The 18,672-nt window shown below is 45.5% G+C and overlaps 1 protein-coding gene and 1 pseudogene across 3 annotated transcripts; both read right to left on the bottom strand.

The window, feature by feature from the left end:
• Positions 1 to 2,574: 2,574 nt before the first annotated feature.
• LOC308592336 (C-signal-like) lies at positions 2,575 to 11,371 on the bottom strand. Of its 2 annotated transcripts, XM_081203723.1 has the most exons (6): positions 11,060 to 11,353; positions 8,624 to 8,675; positions 5,446 to 5,633; positions 4,973 to 5,131; positions 4,331 to 4,441; positions 2,575 to 2,821 (listed from the first exon to the last, which is right to left on the bottom strand). In XM_081203723.1, exons 1-6 carry the CDS (start codon positions 11,204 to 11,206, stop codon positions 2,708 to 2,710), a joined length of 771 nt encoding a protein of 256 aa, XP_081059849.1. In that variant the 5' UTR covers positions 11,207 to 11,353; the 3' UTR covers positions 2,575 to 2,707. The 2 variants fall into 2 exon arrangements, with proteins under 2 accessions (XP_081059849.1, XP_081059850.1); XM_081203724.1 differs by lacking the exons at positions 2,575 to 2,821; positions 4,331 to 4,441 and adding an exon at positions 4,772 to 4,844 and having other exon boundaries at positions 4,878 to 5,131; positions 11,060 to 11,371.
• Positions 11,372 to 16,719: 5,348 nt separating this feature from the next.
• Positions 16,720 to 18,616, bottom strand: LOC308592348 (protein S100-A6 pseudogene; annotated as a pseudogene). Its single transcript has one exon. The product of its transcript is annotated as a protein S100-A6 pseudogene (transcript).
• Between the last annotated feature and the right edge of the window lie 56 nt (positions 18,617 to 18,672).

The raw sequence follows: 18,672 nt of genomic DNA, 5'->3' as shown, positions 1-18,672 counted from the left end.
GGAGTATTGTGATCATCTGTTGTCTTAAATCTTGTTATATAGGCCTGGATTTTTAGAAGTATGTATATAGGAACAGTAATTGTCCTGCAGACATCTCCCTGCTGTGGGGACTTGGATCTTTCTTTTTGGAACCCTACAAGTGCCTGGGCAATTTGCCTCTCCTCCAGGGTCCAGTCTTACTACTGTTGCCAGCCCATTGTTACTCCTCAAGTGCCATCCTCTGCACAGTCGTGACCTGTTATCTGCAGATTCAGAAATGCTTCCTCCAGAGATTTGGGGGTGGCGGAGATTCTACGTGTTTACTGGTCCTCTTGAGGCCACTGCAGCATCAATTCGTATTTGGGGTGGGGAGGAGATGTACAGCCCTCTCCTGAGACTGTACAGTGTCAAAATACAAGCAGGGAATTGCTTGTTTAAAAATGCCTCCCTTGTCAATATCTAGACAACTCCTCTCTTACAGGGAGACGGTTGTGGGATGCTTTGAAACAAACTTCCCCTACATCCTTTAGGAGATGATGTTTCCCTGAATGCTTAAATTGGCTCTGATCAGTTAGGCTTTTAAAATATATATAATCCAAGTTCTTGTTGAAATGCATCTTTTTGTCCAGTCCCTCTCCCGTTCCCCATGTCACCCTTCCATTGTAGAACTTGGGTCATGTGATTGGCTTTGCCAAGCAATGACAGACCTTCACTTCTTCAATTGCAGAGGCTGACCGGGGGAAGGGGGTTGTGGCAGGTATTTAGGGAATGGCTGTCTTTTTTGTAGGTAACAAATCAGGATTAGCCAGTCAGATTCTCTGACCACATTGTAGAATTTCCAACCACTTGGTTGGGGCTTCCCCATGCCTTAAGGCTGGTTGAGCACTTTAGATCTATAATTTGTCACTTTAACTTTCCCCTGATCTGAAAAACGTTGGTATCATATTCTGATCTTTTTTCCTCTTAACTTTCTTCTCTTCAGTTTAATATGTTAACTTCCTGTTAAGTTTTTTTGGGGTAGGGGAAGGGTCTACCAAATGCTTAGCAAATGTGAAACCTGTTGAATTCCAGTGGAGCCTAAAAGCGGATCTCTTGTGAATGCATCAGTGCTGTTTACTGTTCTCATGAACCCCACCGTATGTCGAGACTGCGGCCGATGGAATGCCCTTTTCTTCAGCAAGCTCTTTCCAAGGCCTGCAACCGTGAGCCCAACTTTGTGCGGGAGATGGAGAGGCCGCGTCAAAGCTCTTTTTCCCTGAACTGTTCCACTAACTGCTGCGGCAAACGTGAACAAAGCTTTATAAGGCAGGGAGAACAGGACTGTGAATATCAGTTTTTATTTTTCTACCAACACTTCTGATTTTCACGTTTGGTATTTTAGCTAATAAAATCCCAATTGATCCTTGTGTCTTTTGTGACTGGCAAACCTCTTTATGGTCGTTATCAGTGGGCATCTGGGAAGTTGCTGATTCAGCATAGGCTAATACTTCTTTTACAGGGTTCTGCATTTCTTGGCTAGTACTTCCAAAGATGAGGCACCCAGTTCCTATGAAGATTTGTGCTGTCTGTGCCTCAATATTCTGTAGTGGTTCCCATTGAAAGAAGACTCCCACTAGTTTCTGGGCATAGCAAGCAATTGCAAGTATTCTAATTGCAAGGGACTGGATTCATAGGAACTTAAGAAACTGTATTTATAGTGTTCCTGGCCATTAAGCCATCTAGCTCAGTATCACACTCAATGACAGTGGCTCTCCATGATTTCAGATGGGAGGGACTGAACCTGGGACTTTTGAGCTACAACCCACAGCCACTCCTTTTTCCTATCCCTACTCTCTTGCCTATTGTCATGGACTGGCTGGATGCAGAGGAGTGGTGGGAGGCACCAGGCAGGGAGTCCCCAGGGGAAGAAGGCTCAGAGCCCAGGGACTGGTGGTGGGAGAATGATGAGTGGTGTCAATGGGGGAAGGAGCAGACTGGGAGGAGGTGGTGTTGGGAGCATACAAGGCAACAGGGTTTAGTGAGCAGGAAGAGGCTGTGGCAGAGAGCAGTGCAGACTCCAAGACTGAGTGTGGGCAGACTGTGAAAGAAGACACAAAGTCTTCCCCTCCTGCTGTGTCCAGCACCCCTTCTCCCTGGTCTCCCAGAACACACACACAAATGAGAAACAAGAAGGCAAGGAAGCCTTAAGCTACGGGAGAAGGAACCAGGGGAAGAGCCTTAGAGAGTGGGGGAAGACAGGGGCCATCAGTCCTCACAACTGCTTCCTTGGAGCAAGACCTGGAAAGAGTTGCTGAGACCACTAGATTCAGGTAGGTAGCCATGTTGGTCTGACGCAATAGAAATATATTAAAAAATTGTCCAGTAAGTTTGTTCTTGGTATGAGCTTTTGTGTGCATGCACGCTTCTTCAGATTCTGAGACCACTAGGCCTGAGATGTGGTTTGTTGCCTTGAATAAAGAGTTCACTGGCCTCGGGTGATTTGTTGCTAACCTTCGCCTGACTCCAGCCCTGACAGCCATTCAGTGCGTTTCAATCTCTGTTGCTTCTCTGGTGCATTTTTATGGCTAGCAAGAAATGATGGAAGACCAGGACAGGTTATGAAAGCCATGTGATTTATTTCTTGTAAGTGCTGTCATGGCAGCTAGATGCAACCACATCACTTGTAGCTGACCTGGGTTGGGACACACGGACACATCCATCGGGAGAGATCCCTCTTTGGCTGCTGGCTTCACCAGGGCACAATCCTCCCCTCCCAGTCCACCAGTCGGCTATTTTTCTCTTCGTTGATGCTGGAAAGCACTTGGATGATCCCCTGCACACTCTCCTGCACCGTCAGTTCTGCCTGCATTGTGCAAACATGTTTTTGCATTGAAAATCCAAACCAAAACCCGCCACGAGGACACCAGACTTGGGCCACTTGGGAAAGGAAAGGTGGGGGCACCAGGTGTTTCCAGACACCTTGAGCTGCAGAAGCTTCTATTTTATGGATGCCCTGCTCGCAGTTTCTTTGCTGCTTTGAACATAGTTATGGGGAAACAGTTTACTAATTAAAAAAGAAATCACAAGAAGACCTGGGTGGGGGCCATGGCTGCTAAAGGCTTCAGATTGCCAGGAACCAACCTTCCACAGGGCTGGATAAGTTTCACTTCTGAGCAGGGCCAAGTGGAGGAAATGTGAGAAAGTCCCAAGAATGGAGACTTTTCTGCAGGGAAAAGACCCCAGCCACCTCCTTCCTGGTAACTTGGGTGAAAATGGCCAGATTCTGGGTATTGGTTCAAGCTATGCTGCCCAACCCATGGTTCTAATTCCCTCTAGATCAGGGCTCAGGAGTCCAGTTATGCCACCCCTTGCCCGCAGAGCTGGCAGCCTCTCACCCTTTTTGGACACCCTCCTTTGTGGAGTGTTTCCTCAGCCTCTTCCCCTTGAGAGTCCTCTCAGCAGCCACTGCTGCCACCCCTGGTCTCTGAACTCCCCCCACTGCCCCAAAGAGAGGTGCCTCCTCACACTGCCCCACAGGCCTGGGAAGAGGATGCCCCTAGCCTTAGTGGCCCAACCAAGACTGGCCAGAGGTGAACATGGGGCTAGCACTTTACTTTGAGGGGCAGCAGCAGGCACCACTGGGCCTGCTTGGCAGAAAGGTTCCCCTTCAGCACTGGGCACTCAGCTCCCAGGCAGGCATGGCACACAGCAAGCACAAGAAAGGCCAGTGCCTTTCCCCCTTGTCTGTTCATTCCCAGCAGCAAGGGCTGGCGGACTGGCTGGTTGGGCTCCTTCACCTTCACTTGCTTGCTTGCTTACTGCAAGGCTCCCCCAGCTCCTGGCAACCAGCACCCCCTGGTCAGCCCCAGAGGCACCATATGCCTGCAGAACTTGTAGCCAGGGCTGCTGCAACAAACAGCCATGCAAGCCTTGGGGAGGCAGAGACGTGAGAGGGCATCAGAGGAGGGAGGGAAGGAAAGAGACAAGAGGCCAGTATTGCCCACAGCACCCCTGACCATGGCACCCCAGGGTGCCACGGCACACTGGTTGAAAACCACTGACCTAGGAGAGGCAGGGGGAGTACTGGGGGTGTGAATTATCAGATTCTGAAAAGCCAGTATGAATGTACAATTAGTTATTACTGCTATGAGTTTTATTGTGTTACTATCTTCTTTGGTGGGTCATGCAAACCACTATTCTGGCTTTTGGTAGGGTAGGGGCCCCTGGGGATGAGTTTATGGAACAAACAGGGCAGTGGTCCGAAATCGATTGGGAACCACTGCTCTAGTTTGCAAGCTGTGCTTCTTGCTCCTCCTCCGGTCTTTTACCACATTCTGATCTAATGACCAACTGCGATTTTGCCACCACGTACCTTCTCTGTTCCCATTTCCGTCTTCACCCATCCTGGGTGAAGTGCAACGCAAAGGATCCCGTCATCCTTGTACTCCAGCGCCTGGCACCGCGTGAGCATGTTCAGCGCCGTCTGAAGAAAGACAGAAGCAGCAGCAGCGTAGAGGTTACAGGGTAAACTAGCGAGTCACGCAGCTGGATCAGGCCGGCGGCCCATCTGGTCCAGCATCCTCTTTGCCACAGTGGCCAACCAGATGCTCCAACGTGGAACCCAGAAGCTGGGCTGTGGGCAACAGTTCTCTCCCTTGGGATTGTCAGCTGCTAAGAGAGGCATGCTGCCTTCATCAGTGGAGGCAATACATAGCCATTGTGGCTAGCAGCCGCGTGTAGCTCCGCCCTCCTCCACCCATTCATCCAGTCCCCTTTTGAAGCCTTCCTGCTTGGTGACCATCACACTGCACCTTGTGGCAGCCAATTCCTAACTATGTGCAACAAGGGCTGCGGTCAGTGCTGGATTATGCACTATAAATTCACCCCTCCCAGGAGGCCACAGTGATGTCAGGGGCAACTGTCCCCGGCCCCACTCCCTGTTGCTGCCCCTGCCCCACTTGCACAGATTGGCCAAGATGCAGGCAGGCGGGAGAGGCTGTGCTGCCCATGTTACCTTGCTGCAGCGGTAAGAAATGACGGGGAACGTGGCCATAGAAGGGGGTCTCCCGATTGAGCTGCCGATGGTGGAGACGTTGATGATGGCAGCCCTGCTGCAGCTCAGCCCCTTCCTGTTGCTCTTCTTAGCAGCTGTCTTCAGCATGGGCAGAAATGCCTGCAAAGGAAGACAGGCGTGGGCAGCCCCTTTGTCCCCTTCCAAGGCCTTCCATCCTTGGTTCCCAAATTCTCCTTGGCTGGACCCCTCCTGCATATTTTGCCCCCCTCTCTTTCTTGGTCAATACGTTATGAGTGTGGCAGGGTATTAGGAAGACAAGCCCCTGTCTCAGGAAATTCAATGTAAGGAAATACGCATGGAGAGCTTTCCGTTAAAGTTGTGGGAGCCTTTTAACATCTCCTTTCACCTGCTGCTCCCTTCTTTGCCCAGAAGAATGGATGCCACCTCTAGCAAAGTATGAGGATAAGCTCTACCTGTGTCACCAGCATTGGGCCAATGAGATTGATACGGTAGACACTCAGCATATCTTCTTTGTCCACTGACTCCAGGGTGCTTGGGGGCATGACGCCCGCGTTGTTGATCAGCAGATTTAGTCCACTTCCGGCCAGGTGGACCTCAACTTCCTTCGCAGCAGCCTTGATGCTAGCCTCATCTGTGGACTCTGTGGAAAGAGGGCACAGGATTTGTCATGGAAACTCCTTCCTCTCCTTTATAGCTTCCCAGGGCTTCAGAGAGAAGACTTTCCCAGGACAACCTGGAAAAGCTGGGCCCGGGGAACTGAACCTGGAACCATCTGCATGGCAAAGAGCTACAGCTGTTCTCCATGGGTTTGGTCACATTTGTTCTTTCCCTCATCCTCCTCAGCCTTGTCCCCATCAAGACTGAGAAAGAGTTCTCTGCTCAAGGCAAAAGCCTCTGCCTGTCAACCGCAGACAATCCCTTGTATACCTGGAGCATCTCCTCTCCTGTCATTCAGCCTGGACACTGAGATCCAGCTCCAAGGGCCTTCTAGCAGTTCACTCCCTATGAGAAGTGAAGCTACAGGGAACCAGGCAGAGGGCCTTCTCAGTAGAGGCACCCTCCCTGCGGAACACCCTTCCATCGGATGTCGAGGAGATAAGTAACTATATGACTTTTTAGAAGACATCTGAAGGCAGCCCTGTATTGGGAAGTTTTAAATGTTTGACGTTTTATTATGTTTTTATATGTGTTGGAAGCTGCGCTGGGGCCACCCATCTAGATGGGCAGGGTAATAATAATAATAACAATAATAATAATAATAGATGATACTGGGTTGGATGAGCCCATGATCAGATTCAAGTAATGCCCAGCATGATGGTATCAAATACAGGTCATGTTAATCCAGGGATATAGAACCTGGGAAACAGCAACACAGGAGAGAAAGGCATTAGGGGGCCCTTGGAGAGAGGGAAAGTCAAAGGTGAACATGGAAGAAAAAGCTATCAATGGCTACTAGGCATGATGGTTATGCTCTGCCTCTACCAGTTGCTGGAAACCGTAGGAGGAGAGAGCCATCATCTCCCCCTCAGCTGTAGGGCAACTGAGGGAGAGGCAGTAGGCAGGTGCAAGTCCCATGCTGCCATTTCAGGTAGCGCGGAACCTGCAGGCACCTAAGCACCACTCCTAAAAAGTTTCGTGAGCCCATTTATTTTTTTTTAAACTCATTGTGTCACACATCCACACCCAGTGATGACACCCGGGCCCGGCCACACCCCCTTTCCTCCACCACTGGGAGAGAGGGATCTTCTGCTTGGGTCCTGTTTGTGGTTTCCCACAGGCATCTGGTTGACCACTGTGAGAACAGGATGCTGGACCAGATGGGCCACTGGCTTCATCTAGCAGGCAGGCTCTTTGTGTTGTTATTATATATGTGCCATGGCATATCAGGCAGGTGCCCCTCTTGCCATTTATCTACACCAGTCCATCTCCACTATTTCCTCCATCATCTTGTTCCAGATGGTAACACAATGAAAACAACAACACAATATGCAAGAAATAAAGGAAGCAATTAAAATTCAGTTAAAAGTCGTGCATCCAGCCCAGCACATTAAGATTGGGACAAGAGGCAGAAATATCGTTAAGTGGTCTGTGATTTTCAATCACCTTCAGTGATTTTCAAATAGTCTTGTGGCGTGGGGAGAGTCTGGGAACCACAGCCACAAACCTCAAAGTGATTTCATAGTAAAAACATGAACAATAAAAGCAATGACAATAGAAATAAAACCATTTCCATATGTAAGGAATTCCATATATATAAACAACTAAAAACAATTCCATGTGGAAAAGCTATTTCAAATCCAGCATGGATACTGACCAGATTAAAGAACTCCACTTAAAAAAAGCTTTTAAAAAGAAGGTTTTTGAAAAGAAAACAACCTGTTTCTCATCTCTTCAGTGAAGCCTGGGGCTTGTATTGTCAGATCCTGGAATAACTTCAGTTTTAATAATCTGAATTGTTGGTATTCAAGGGTTTGGCAAATTACCTTTCTTGAAAAGCTACATCAGAAACTAAAGGGCAGATCTCCAATTACATTTCTCTCATATATGGCATAGTATCATTTTTTTACACAATCAGTGCTACCAGTCTGTGCAAATGAATCTTTATTCTCAAAAATGTTGGAACTCACAGGAGGAGAATACTGTTATTTTTATAAAACGCAGCACCACTCCCCCCCCCCACCTGCGATTCCAGCAACTAGCATGCAGAGGCATTACCCATTGTGACTAGTAGCCATTGATACCTGATTCCTCCATGAATTTGTCTAATCCTATTGGTAGCCATCTTTGCCTCCTGTTTATGCACTGCATGAAAAAGCACTTTCTGTTGTGTGCCCCGAATCTTTCAAAATTCAGCTAATGCAAACAAACCTAATATAACTCTCAGGAAGATGTATTGTAATGCAGGCCTGCCAGAACAGCTACAGCCTTTGGTATGGAAGCCACTCAGTTAATCTGGGAGTGATAGTTAACTGGCACAAAGTTTATAATCCTCTTCAATATACATGCCTGGGCCCGCCAAATAATCCTACCCATTTATTTAAAAACCTGCGAAAGGTCCCCTTTGCACCACTTTAAACAAGCATAGCTTCTCCCAAAGTATCCTGGGAACAGTAGTTTGTTACAGTGCTACAGTGCCCAGAGTCCTCTAGAGGAAGGATGGATTGTTAAACCACACCGGGAACTGTAGCTCTGTGAGGAGACGAGGGGTCTTGCCTAGCAACTCCCAATACCCTTAACAAACTACGGTTCCCAGGATTCCTTGGGGGAAATCCATGGCTAAAGTAGTGCTTTAAATGTACCGTGCAGATGGGAGTCGTAGTCCAAAAGAAGTGGAGGATTCCAGGTTGAGGGAGACTGATCTACCTTGAGTACCTGAGTGAGTAGAAATGACCTTGCCCCACCTCTGCAGGAGGCCACCCTGAATAAGCCTTTCCCCTTCAAAATGAACAGAGCAAAGAGATGTGAGGATTCTGCCTGGAGCATAACTAACACATTGTGACAGGAGGCATTTAATAAATGAATGTTCAGCTATCCACCCTAAATGGAGCCACAGGGCATGTTGGTTTCTGCAGTTCTAAGATTAAAGAACTGAAATGGAATAGAAGAAAATAAATAAGACGAAAGTCATACCCAGCTGCAGAATCACGAGGCAGGGATGTTTAGAAGCCAGCGATCTCAGTTCCTAAAAGGAGAAAAAGGGGGTCATGTGCGAAACAAACCCTCAAGGCTTCCTCAGTGCTGCTGTAAAAATGTCAAATGCTAGACCCAGAAAAGTCTGAAGCCCGAGCATGTTTGCATAATTTCACTTATTTTACACAAATTGTTTTGCTTTCGTTTGAGTTATATGGGGCACTCTAGACTGCTCACTGTTACTCAGCCTCTGGCTTCTGAGATTTTAGCAGACATTGACTGGCTTCACAGTTTTTTCAAAGCCACAGGAGTCAGAAAGGTGAGAATCTCAATAAGCTAGCTTTTTCTGCTGCTGCAGAATCACAGCAGACATACAACTCTGCAGATACTGAATAAGTGCCAGGCCCCCAAGGACCTTACGGACTTCTGGTGTAACCTGTGAACGGACATACATGGCTGTTATTATTAATTGCATTTATAGCCCATCTTTTTCCTTTAAGGAGCTTGAGGTGACGTACATTGTTCTCCCCCTTATTTAATTCCCACAACAACTGTGTGAGGTCAGTTAGGCGGAGACGGAGTGGCTGGCTCAAGGGCACCCAGTGAGCTTCATGGCCAAATGGCGATTTGAACCCTGGTCTCCCAGGTCCTAGTCCAGCACTCTAACCATAATACCGCACAGGCAGCATAGTAGAGTACATTCTCTCTCTCTCTCTCTCTCTCTCTCTCTCTCTCTCTCTCTCTCCCCGCCCCCGGGGAAGGAATTGTACCCTAAATGAGAACTATGGAAACTCGCACTAAACAAAATGTTAAGAAGGCATTCCGTCCCCTACCCCTGCCAACCCCAACAAGGCAAATATAGGAACAAAAGAAAGAGGAACAGAGTGACCAGTGATGGAAACCAGAAAATGTGGATTCTCTCTCTGATGGAGCATTCGGAACACAAAGGATAAAATAATAGAGAGCTTTCTCTTAAAAACAAAAAACCCAAAGCTTTTCAATGTATGATACAATACAGTGAAAGCCAAACTAATCTAAATGAAAACAGAAAAGAAAGGAGAAAACAAAACAAAACAAGGCAAACACACAAAAGGAAGGGTGGAGACACAAAGGCCTCTATCAGAGATGCATCTTAACCCTTGCACCACACAAAAGGTGGTGGACCCTCCCAGCTCTCACCTGGGAGCTTCCCTTCTCCCAGCCTGCCTCCCTGGAAAATCTTCCCTTCCCTGCCTCTCATGCAGGGTGTAAGGGAGAGCGTTCCCTTTGCTACTAATGCTGGGCAGTTTTAGCCTGAAAAGATGGTAAACGCTTGCTAATTATCATCATGATCATCATTTCTTACCCACCTGTCTCCATATGGTTCCAAGGCAGGTTGCAGCAATGGAAAAACACAATCTTATTTTATAAAAACACAATCTGTCAAACAAGCCTTTTAAGCTGAGATCTTTCCCAGCCTGCACCTGTATTTGAATGGTTTTTAAGATGTTTTAAATGTGGGGGTTTTTTAATTGTATTATAGCTTGCTGCTTGTTGCCCTGGGCTTCTTTAGGAGGAAGGGCAGCTTATAAAGATAATGATAATAATTTTAAAATGAGGTAAAAACAATTTACAATAAAGAGAATAAGGTGGGTCCTAAAAACACACATCTCAGGGGTCAACAGCCAGGGTTGAGAGGTGCACGCCTTCGGCACACAATGAGAGCTGAAGGTGCTGGATGCATTTCTGTGGAGAGGAGATGTCACACCTCAGGGGCTGCTACAAAGAACATCCCTCTCCCTTAGCCAACGCCCCATGGAACTTCTGAACGGAGTAGACTAACTTTCTTGCACATCTCCTCTTCTCTCTCTCAGCCTGGAATTGGACGTGAAAAACTGTCACTTCCTAAAAGGATGGTCAGCTCTGAAGTTGGGGATGAGTGAATCTGTCCATTTCAGTTGCTCATTTTCCCAATCTTTAGTTCTCCATGATGGAATCTACACACGTTAAAAATGTCATAAATATGCTTTTTAAAAAATTGTTTTTAAAAACGCATTGAATTTGCTATAGCTCACCACAATTGTATATTTCCCTTTACCACACATTTACAAACCTTTTAATTGCAGCTGTATAGCGGAGCCCCATATTTCCAGTTTGCTATTTTTCTGTTTTAAAAGTCCTCATGAGAATGCATCATAATTTCAGTGTGGATTTATTCTAACATGCACCATTTCTGCAAAGCAATTTCCCCTAATAGAATGTGTTTTGGTATGTTGTTTCTCGTTGCTCTATGCAATTATATGCACGCTTTGCCATAGCATGTGGCTGGGGATGCTCATTAAGTGGGAATTCCAAAAAGGTGGCTGCATCTTAGCTCACGGATTACTCAGGAAAGTGCAAAGCAGGTACGTTTGCATTTAACTGAAACTAACCTCTTCCCCATCCCTACGGTCTCACCTGGCTTCTTCCTCCATGTGGATCCCTGCATGTGGCGAAGACCCATTTTGGTGGTTCTCGTAGTCCCAGGAGCTGCTTCACCATTTCCAGCCCGATACCCCGATTGGCTCCTGTGACCAGGACGCTGTGGAAATGGGCCCCGGACATCACTGGCTTGGATGCAGACCCTCTCCTCTTGCTATCCGTCTCTTTTCTCTGCACTTAAACTTGAGCTGGCACTGTTTGCCCTTGCTGGTCCCTGCCTATTTATACTTACTGCTACGGAGACCAGCTTTTGTTCAGGGATTTGTTAAGGGAGTTGATGCTACGTTTCGTAATTATGACTCATGGCAGAAATCTCTGGGTAAACAAACACACACTGGAAGTTTTGGGCTGAAAGGAGACTCTGCAGGAAATCACAGCGTACTGAATGTATTAGGCATGGCAATCTATGCAGCCTAGTTCATAAATACAGCAGAAATCCTTATAGACTAAAGGGTTTCTGGAATGGAAAACAACCCCAATTTGTGGCAAACTCAGCCGAAAGAGAAAAATGTTGGGTGGCTGCCCTGGGACCCAAGCACACGTTTCCGTAAGACTGTAGCTTGAAGCAACGATCCTTGAAACAGAAAGCACAATAAAAGGTACCGTTTCTAAAAAGTAGGGCACAGGACTGGCAGGAGGTTTAAAACACATGTGGGGAAATCACTGGGAGATAATAAAAAGAGAGAGAGAAGACCAATGGATTAAAATCTGAAATTCCTGCATAAATCTTCTTCTGCCAGCATTAGAGAGTTAAAGCTGAAAAATTGCATTTGCCACCCCAATCTCTGAGCGGTGAGAGATTCCAGGGTTTTCAGGTGCTTATCCAGAGTTTAGTCAACAGAGACTGGAGTGCCTTTAGGAAATATGGTTTTATTTACACATACCAACAACCTGCAGATAAGATAGTAGGGCTCACTGCATTAACGCCCAACAGATTTTGTTTGTCCATTAGTCCCAGCTTTGGATCCAGCACAAAGCAAGCCTGCCATGGAATTTTAGATGTGTATAGGAATACTAATTGTCCTTCAGACAGCTCCCTGCTGTGGGGGCTTGGATCTTTCTTTCTGCTTTGCTTTTTGAAATAATTTTTATTTGATGCTACAAGTGTAGAATTATAACAATACAAAATACAAAATACATATCCATATTTAGAGATTTATCTGGATCTCCAGACTTCCCACCCTCCCCTCCACGGGTCTTTTTGTCAACCTTTTCAACTGCATATTGTTTCATAATCCATGTTTTATATCTCTCTGTATTGTCCATGATAATTGCTACAAATGTTATGAAAATTCTGCTAATGTTTTCATCTGCTTACAGAGGTCTCCTAAATTAATTATATTTTTTTCTTTATTGGAGTCTTTGTCTACTTGGTTCCTGAGCTTTCCGGTCACTTTTGCCATTTCGGTGTACTCCCAAGGGCTTGGTTTGCCATTCCTCTCCAGTAGGGATTTTGTCTTCTTTCCATCTCAGATCTTTCTTTTTGGAACCCTACAAGTGCCTGGACAATTTGCCCCTCATCCAGGTTCCAGTCCTACTACTCTTGCCAGCCCATGGTTACTCCTCAAGTGCCATCTTGCGCAGTCTTGACCTAAATCTGCAGATTCAGAAATGCTTCCTCCAGAGATTTGGGGGTGGTGGAGATTGCAGGTGTTTACTGCTCCATCTTTGGAAAATAGATCTTTGCATTCTCACGTTTGAGGCCATTGCAGCATCAATTCGTTTGGATGTGTGTGTGTGGAAGAGATGCGACTTGGGCAGCAGGAACATGAGTTGTTGGATCTGACAAATGAACTTGGAAAAAGCCAGATTTGGAGAGATAGAGTTTTGTTTGGCTTGGAGATGGGGGGCTGGATAGACCCCCCCCCCATGCAGGGATGTCTTGACTTTTCAAGTCTGGCAATGGGCCGTGAGGAGTTTGGGGTTGTGGGGGTCCTCAACTCTGGAGGGACCTTGAAACATGCTTTTAAATACCACATGGAGCTCAGTGTGGACTATGGAAAAGGGGCTGATCTGTCGAGAAGGGACAAAAATACTGTCAAGTTGGAGTTTCCACGAGTGAAAGGACCAGGAGACAAAGTAAAGTACAGGTATAAATATGAAGAAGATCTGCGGAAGGGACATGGAAGAGACTTAAGGGCCTCGGACATAAGATTACCAGGTTAATGAACTAGATGGATGGGATAGAAAGGACTGACAAAACCCGGGACCAGGAGGAAGAGACGTTGGATGAAGATTGGAAGAAAGTTTTAAAATTTTTTTATTTAGGATTGTTTTGTAAAATTAGAGAGTATTAGAAAAATGTTGGAACGAAATTATTTGGCTTTAGCAGAAATGATAAAAAGAACTATGCAAGAATATGTTATGGTTATGAGAAATTGGTATAAATAAGACTTAAGTTTTAAGTTTTAGGGTTTTTTATAGTAAGATAAGGTTAAAATAGATTAAGGTAATTTAATGACAGAATATTATGAAGAATGGGAAGGATTTGCTGTGATAATTAATAACTAGAATACAAAAAAGGGAGGTGTGAGGAGGTCGATGAAATAAGGTGATGACAGTTAAGGATTTGAGAATATTGGATCTGTTTTTAAATTTTTGTGGTTTATTTTTGTTTTTTGATTTGGATGTGTTATGTGTTTTGCTTTTGCTTTTTGCTTTTGCTTTTTATCGATTTGTATTGTTTGATTGCTGTTTGTTTTTTCCTTGGTTTTTTCTTCTTCTTTGTTTCTTTGTTTTTTCTGTAATTCTAAAATGTTTAATAAATATCATTTAACATAGAGATGCGACTTGGATGAGCCACTGGTCAGACTCAAGTAATACCTATCATAAGGATATCAAATGCAGGTCATGCTGAGCTGGGGATATAGAACCTGGGAAGGGCAGAGCTCAAATGACTATTTTTTCCCCCATTAATGGCATGGTTTTATTTCTTGTACAAATACTGAGGCACTCTGTGTCATCTGTCTATGCAAATATCTGGCCTGTAGAGAACCTTTATTCTAAATAATGTTACAAGTCACAGGAGGAGAATAGTTATTAAAACACAACAGCACATCCTCCATTTATGATTCCGGTAACTGGCATGCAGAGGCGTTAGCCACTGTAACTAGTAAAGGAACCCCTGACCATTAGGTCCAGTCGTGGCCGACTCTGGGGTTGCGGTGCTCATCTTGCTTTATTGGCCTGGGGAGCCGGCATACAGCTTCCGGGTCATGTGGCCAGCATGACTAAGTTGCTTCTGGCGAACCAGAGCAGTGCACGGAAACGCCGTTTACCTTCCTGCTGGAGCGGTACCTATTTATCTACTTGCACTGGCGTGCTTTTGAACTGCTAGGTTGGCAGGAGCAGGGACCGAGCAACAGGAGCTCACCCCGTCGCGGGGATTCGAACTGCTGACCTTCTGATCGGCAAGTCCTAGGCTCTGTGGTTTAACCCACAGCGCCACCCGTAGTAGCCATCAATAGCCGTGTCCTCCATGTCTAATCCTTTTGGTGGTCATTTTTGCCTCCTATGGTTACAAGTTCCAAAGTTTATTCACTGTGTGAAAAAGCACTTTCTGTTGTGTGCCCTGAATCTTTCAACGTTCAGCTAATGCAAGCAAACCAACGTTCAGCTAATGCAAGCAACTCTCAGGAAAATGAGTGGTGAAGATTCAGCTGCCAACTATACTGTGCTTTAAAAAAACAACCACCACCCTGAGCATTGTAATGCAGGCCTGCCAGAACAGCTACAGCCTTTTGTATGGAAGCCACTCGGTTAATCTGGGAGTGGTAGTTAACTGGCACAAAATTTATAATCCTCTTTAAGATACATGCTTGTGCCTGGCAAATAATCCTACCTTTATTTATTTAAAAACCTGCCGAAGGCCCCCTTTGCACCACTTTAAACAAGTATGGCTTCCCCCAAAGTATCCTGGGAACAGTAGTTTATTACAGTGCTATAGTTCCCAGAGTCTTCAAGAAGAAGGATGGATTGTTAAACCACTCTGGGAACTATAGCTCTGTGAGGAGACGAGGGGTCTTGCCTAGCAACTCCCAATACCCTTAACAAACTACGGTTCCCAGGATTCCTTGGGGGAAATCCATGGCTAAAGTAGTGCTTTAAATGTACCGTGCAGATGGGGAGTCGTAGTTCAAAAGAAGCGGAGGACCTTGTACACTGAGTACTTGTGAGTACAGATGGCCTTGCCCCATTTCTATAGGTGGCCTCCCTGAATAAGTCTTTCCCCTGGGGCGCAACGAACACATTGTGACAGGAGGCACTTAATAAATGAATGTTCAGCTCCCCACCCTTAATGGACCCAGAGGGCATGTTGGTTTCTGCAGATCTAAGATGAAAGAACTGAAATGGAATAAAAGAAAATAAACAAAACGAAAGCCATACCCAGTTGCAGGAGGGGCGGACCTTGGTAATATAGCACCCTGTGCTTGCGAGGCCAGAAGTTCACACACACACACACACACACACACACAGCTCAAAGCTACCTTCCCAAAGCTGGCTAAGGGAGGCACAGGCTTTAGGAAGGAGGCACAAGACTCTGGCAGGGTCTTAGCCCTAACTAGACTTTGGGAGAGAAGCAGGAAGGGTAGCTACAAACAGCTTATTTGGTGAATGATGGGAAGAAAAAGTAGCGAACACCCAAAATACCAGGGGATTCCTTTTCCCTTTTCAACATGTGGCTCTTAAAACCAGATTAATGTTTTAATCTCAACAGCTATTTGGAAGTGATGCCAACAGAATAAAATATTTAAAGAATTTAAGAGGTAAAGGACGGGGGAGTAGGAACAAGCAAGCATTTCATGATTAAAGACCAACATTGTTTTCCTGCTACTTAGCCGGTTAATTGGCTGCTATTAAAACTTTCTGTTTAGAAACAGTGCATTAACACATAAGTTTATTTATTAATAATGCATTTTATGCAGAAAAGAAGACTTATGTTTTCTATAAATACACGAAGTAACTAGATTCCACGCCAAGGGACCAGCTAAATTAATAAAGACACCAATTTGGATTGGATAGAGAACCAAGTTCTAAGAATATGCTGCAGTTAAATCAAAATAACAACACCAAGGACCAGGCCTACCTTGAAATCCCTACATTATCTTAGAACAGGTGTTGGGAATTCAGGCTGGATCCTGGACTGCAGTGAGTCAATTTGACTAGTAGGTGGCGCCGCTCACAGTCATCTGATGTCACCATGTCAGGCAACCCTTTCCCCCTTTGAGGTCAAACTGTGCTGCAGAGGAACTTCCCAGTGAACTGAAGCAGGGGTTGAAGTTCAACTGGTCTTCTGGCTGGCCCTGGCTTCAAGCCCTCATTTCAGCAGGTTGTCTGCATTACAGAATTCTGCAACAGGAACTCTGCAGTGCAGTCAATCTCCACATTGAGCAGTGCCGACTTCAAGACCAGCTTTCCACTGGGGTTGCCTGCACTACAGTTTTCCATAGGAACCTAGACAGTCATGTCCCAATTCCAGGACCCAACTTTACCAATCTCTTTGCAGGCCACCCCCCCCCCGCCCCGAACAAGCAATAGTGTTATTTAGAGTGGCTTTTAAAAAACTCATTCAGAGTTAGAAAATTTCTTTACTCGACCTCATTTTAAAACTGTTTTAAGAATCATCACACAATTAGTAAGGAAGAAAAGCTGAAGAAATGCACCCTAATTTTTATTTTATTTACAACACTTAAAATTTTATTGGACATGAAACCGTCTACAGAGGTATAATCCTGAACCACAACACCTTGTGCCACCGGGGCATACATTTACGAAGTCAAAGCTTCATTGTAAATCATTGCCGAGGCACCCAGGAAAGTGACGTATTCCTGGAAGTTCACCACTTGGTCCCCATTGCGGTCCAGATCTTTCATTAATGCCTGTATCTCTCCAGTCTGCAGTTTTGGCCCAATGGTCAGCTCGTTCTGGATTAATTCCTTCAACTCCTCCTTACATAGGCTGCTCTTATCACCATCCTTGCAAGCATATTTGTGGAAGGTGACAAGCAGCAATCCAACAGCTTGGGTCAAGAGGTGCTGCCATGGTGAGAGATCTGAAGTAAGATGATCTAGTGCTGAGTGGCAGGAAGTGGTCAAATGCACCCTATTTTAACCTCTATTATATGACACCAGTTTGTGCACTAAAGTGTCAAAGCATAGGAACTGAAACCTGCAGGAATGAGTTAGCAAGAGTCACCAACCTTTTTGGCACAATTGCAAACCAGAAAAATTGTTGTGGGCACTGCACACAGCCACCTATTCCACTGGCTACCATAGAATACCTCTCAGGTTCCAATTCCAGTAGGAGAACTAGTGAAGGTCTCTGTGGATACATGAGCACTCATAGGTGCCGCGGTAGCAACCTCTGTAGGAGGGAATGATCTGCTGCTCTAAAGCCTTTCCCAATACCAGTGACTGAAGTTGATACAGTATGGGTTTGAAAATTCAGTATCTCAGCAGGTGAAACAGCAGGTAGTTCCCAGCTCTTTGAAAACATAAGGCATTTAAAGTTATTGCTACTTCTACAAGTAGCTGGTTTTACTCCATCTGGCTCCTAAAATGAATAGGTCTCCAAGGGGACCAGTTTTCCACATTCTTTTGTTTTTGGGGAAGAAGGTTCAAGAGGCTTTGGACACCGTTGAACACCCCATAGCAAAGTGAGATGATGGTTGAAAAGTAAGCAACATGTGAAGGCTGGCTGATTCCTACTTATACTGACACAATGGGCCTATACCACTTGTGAACTGCTTTCCAATTGTCTCAATGATCCCCCTGTTACGTCAAACCAAGGCAGGGAATGAAACAGATTAATTTAGCCTCTGCTGTCCTGCACTCATCTCGATAGATCAAAATGGCCCAGTTTGCTTGGTTTAGTGTAAATGAACAAGTTACCTGGTCTGGTTGAACATGGCCTTGTAGTTAGTTTTGCTCCAGACAAACGACAAGTGGCAAACCAAGAACAAACCTTGGCAACAACTAATGGTTTGTCTGAAGTGAGACAAAGCACATGCCTAGGTTCACCTGCAATGCTAAGCCAGAACATGGCTTAGTGCTAGGGAGCACAGCAGCACTGGGGAGGAGTGCAGCAACCACAGTCTTCTCTCTGAAAATAAGGTTTGATTCAGTGTTGTGTGTCAATTGGGCCATCATATGGATCTGCATGTCTAGAACAAAACATTTCTTGGTTTAGTCAAAGCTTATTTCTTTTTCAAGAAGCAACCACTGTTACCTTGAAAAGCACTAAATCCATCTCTGTTCAGCCTGCCTTTCAACTTACGTGACATAGGACCTTAATCATCAGAGGAACGGTAGAGTATTGCTGGGAATTCTCAATTTGCTGCCTGCACAGACATTATTAGAGGATATCAGTGTCCCCTATGGAAGTCCAGCAAAACACTCCAAAACAAATAGTTCTCCATCAAGCATGCTGTGAACCAGCCCATATAATTGACTCTCCTCCTGCTTTCCCTTTCTAAAAGAAGGAAACATTACGAAGAGGGGAAGGAAAGCAGGAATGCTTCCTAAAAGCCTCCGTTCAAGAAGACTGTCACCAGCTCAAAGAAAAACCCTGCCCCTGCTCAGGTAGCATCT

This window comes from Podarcis bocagei (genome assembly GCF_964188305.1).
Source record: "Podarcis bocagei genome assembly, chromosome: 7".
Taxonomy (NCBI): domain Eukaryota; kingdom Metazoa; phylum Chordata; class Lepidosauria; order Squamata; family Lacertidae; genus Podarcis; species Podarcis bocagei.
The sequence above is the reverse complement of the archived record's forward strand: the minus strand, read 5'-3'. Positions and strand labels throughout refer to the sequence as shown.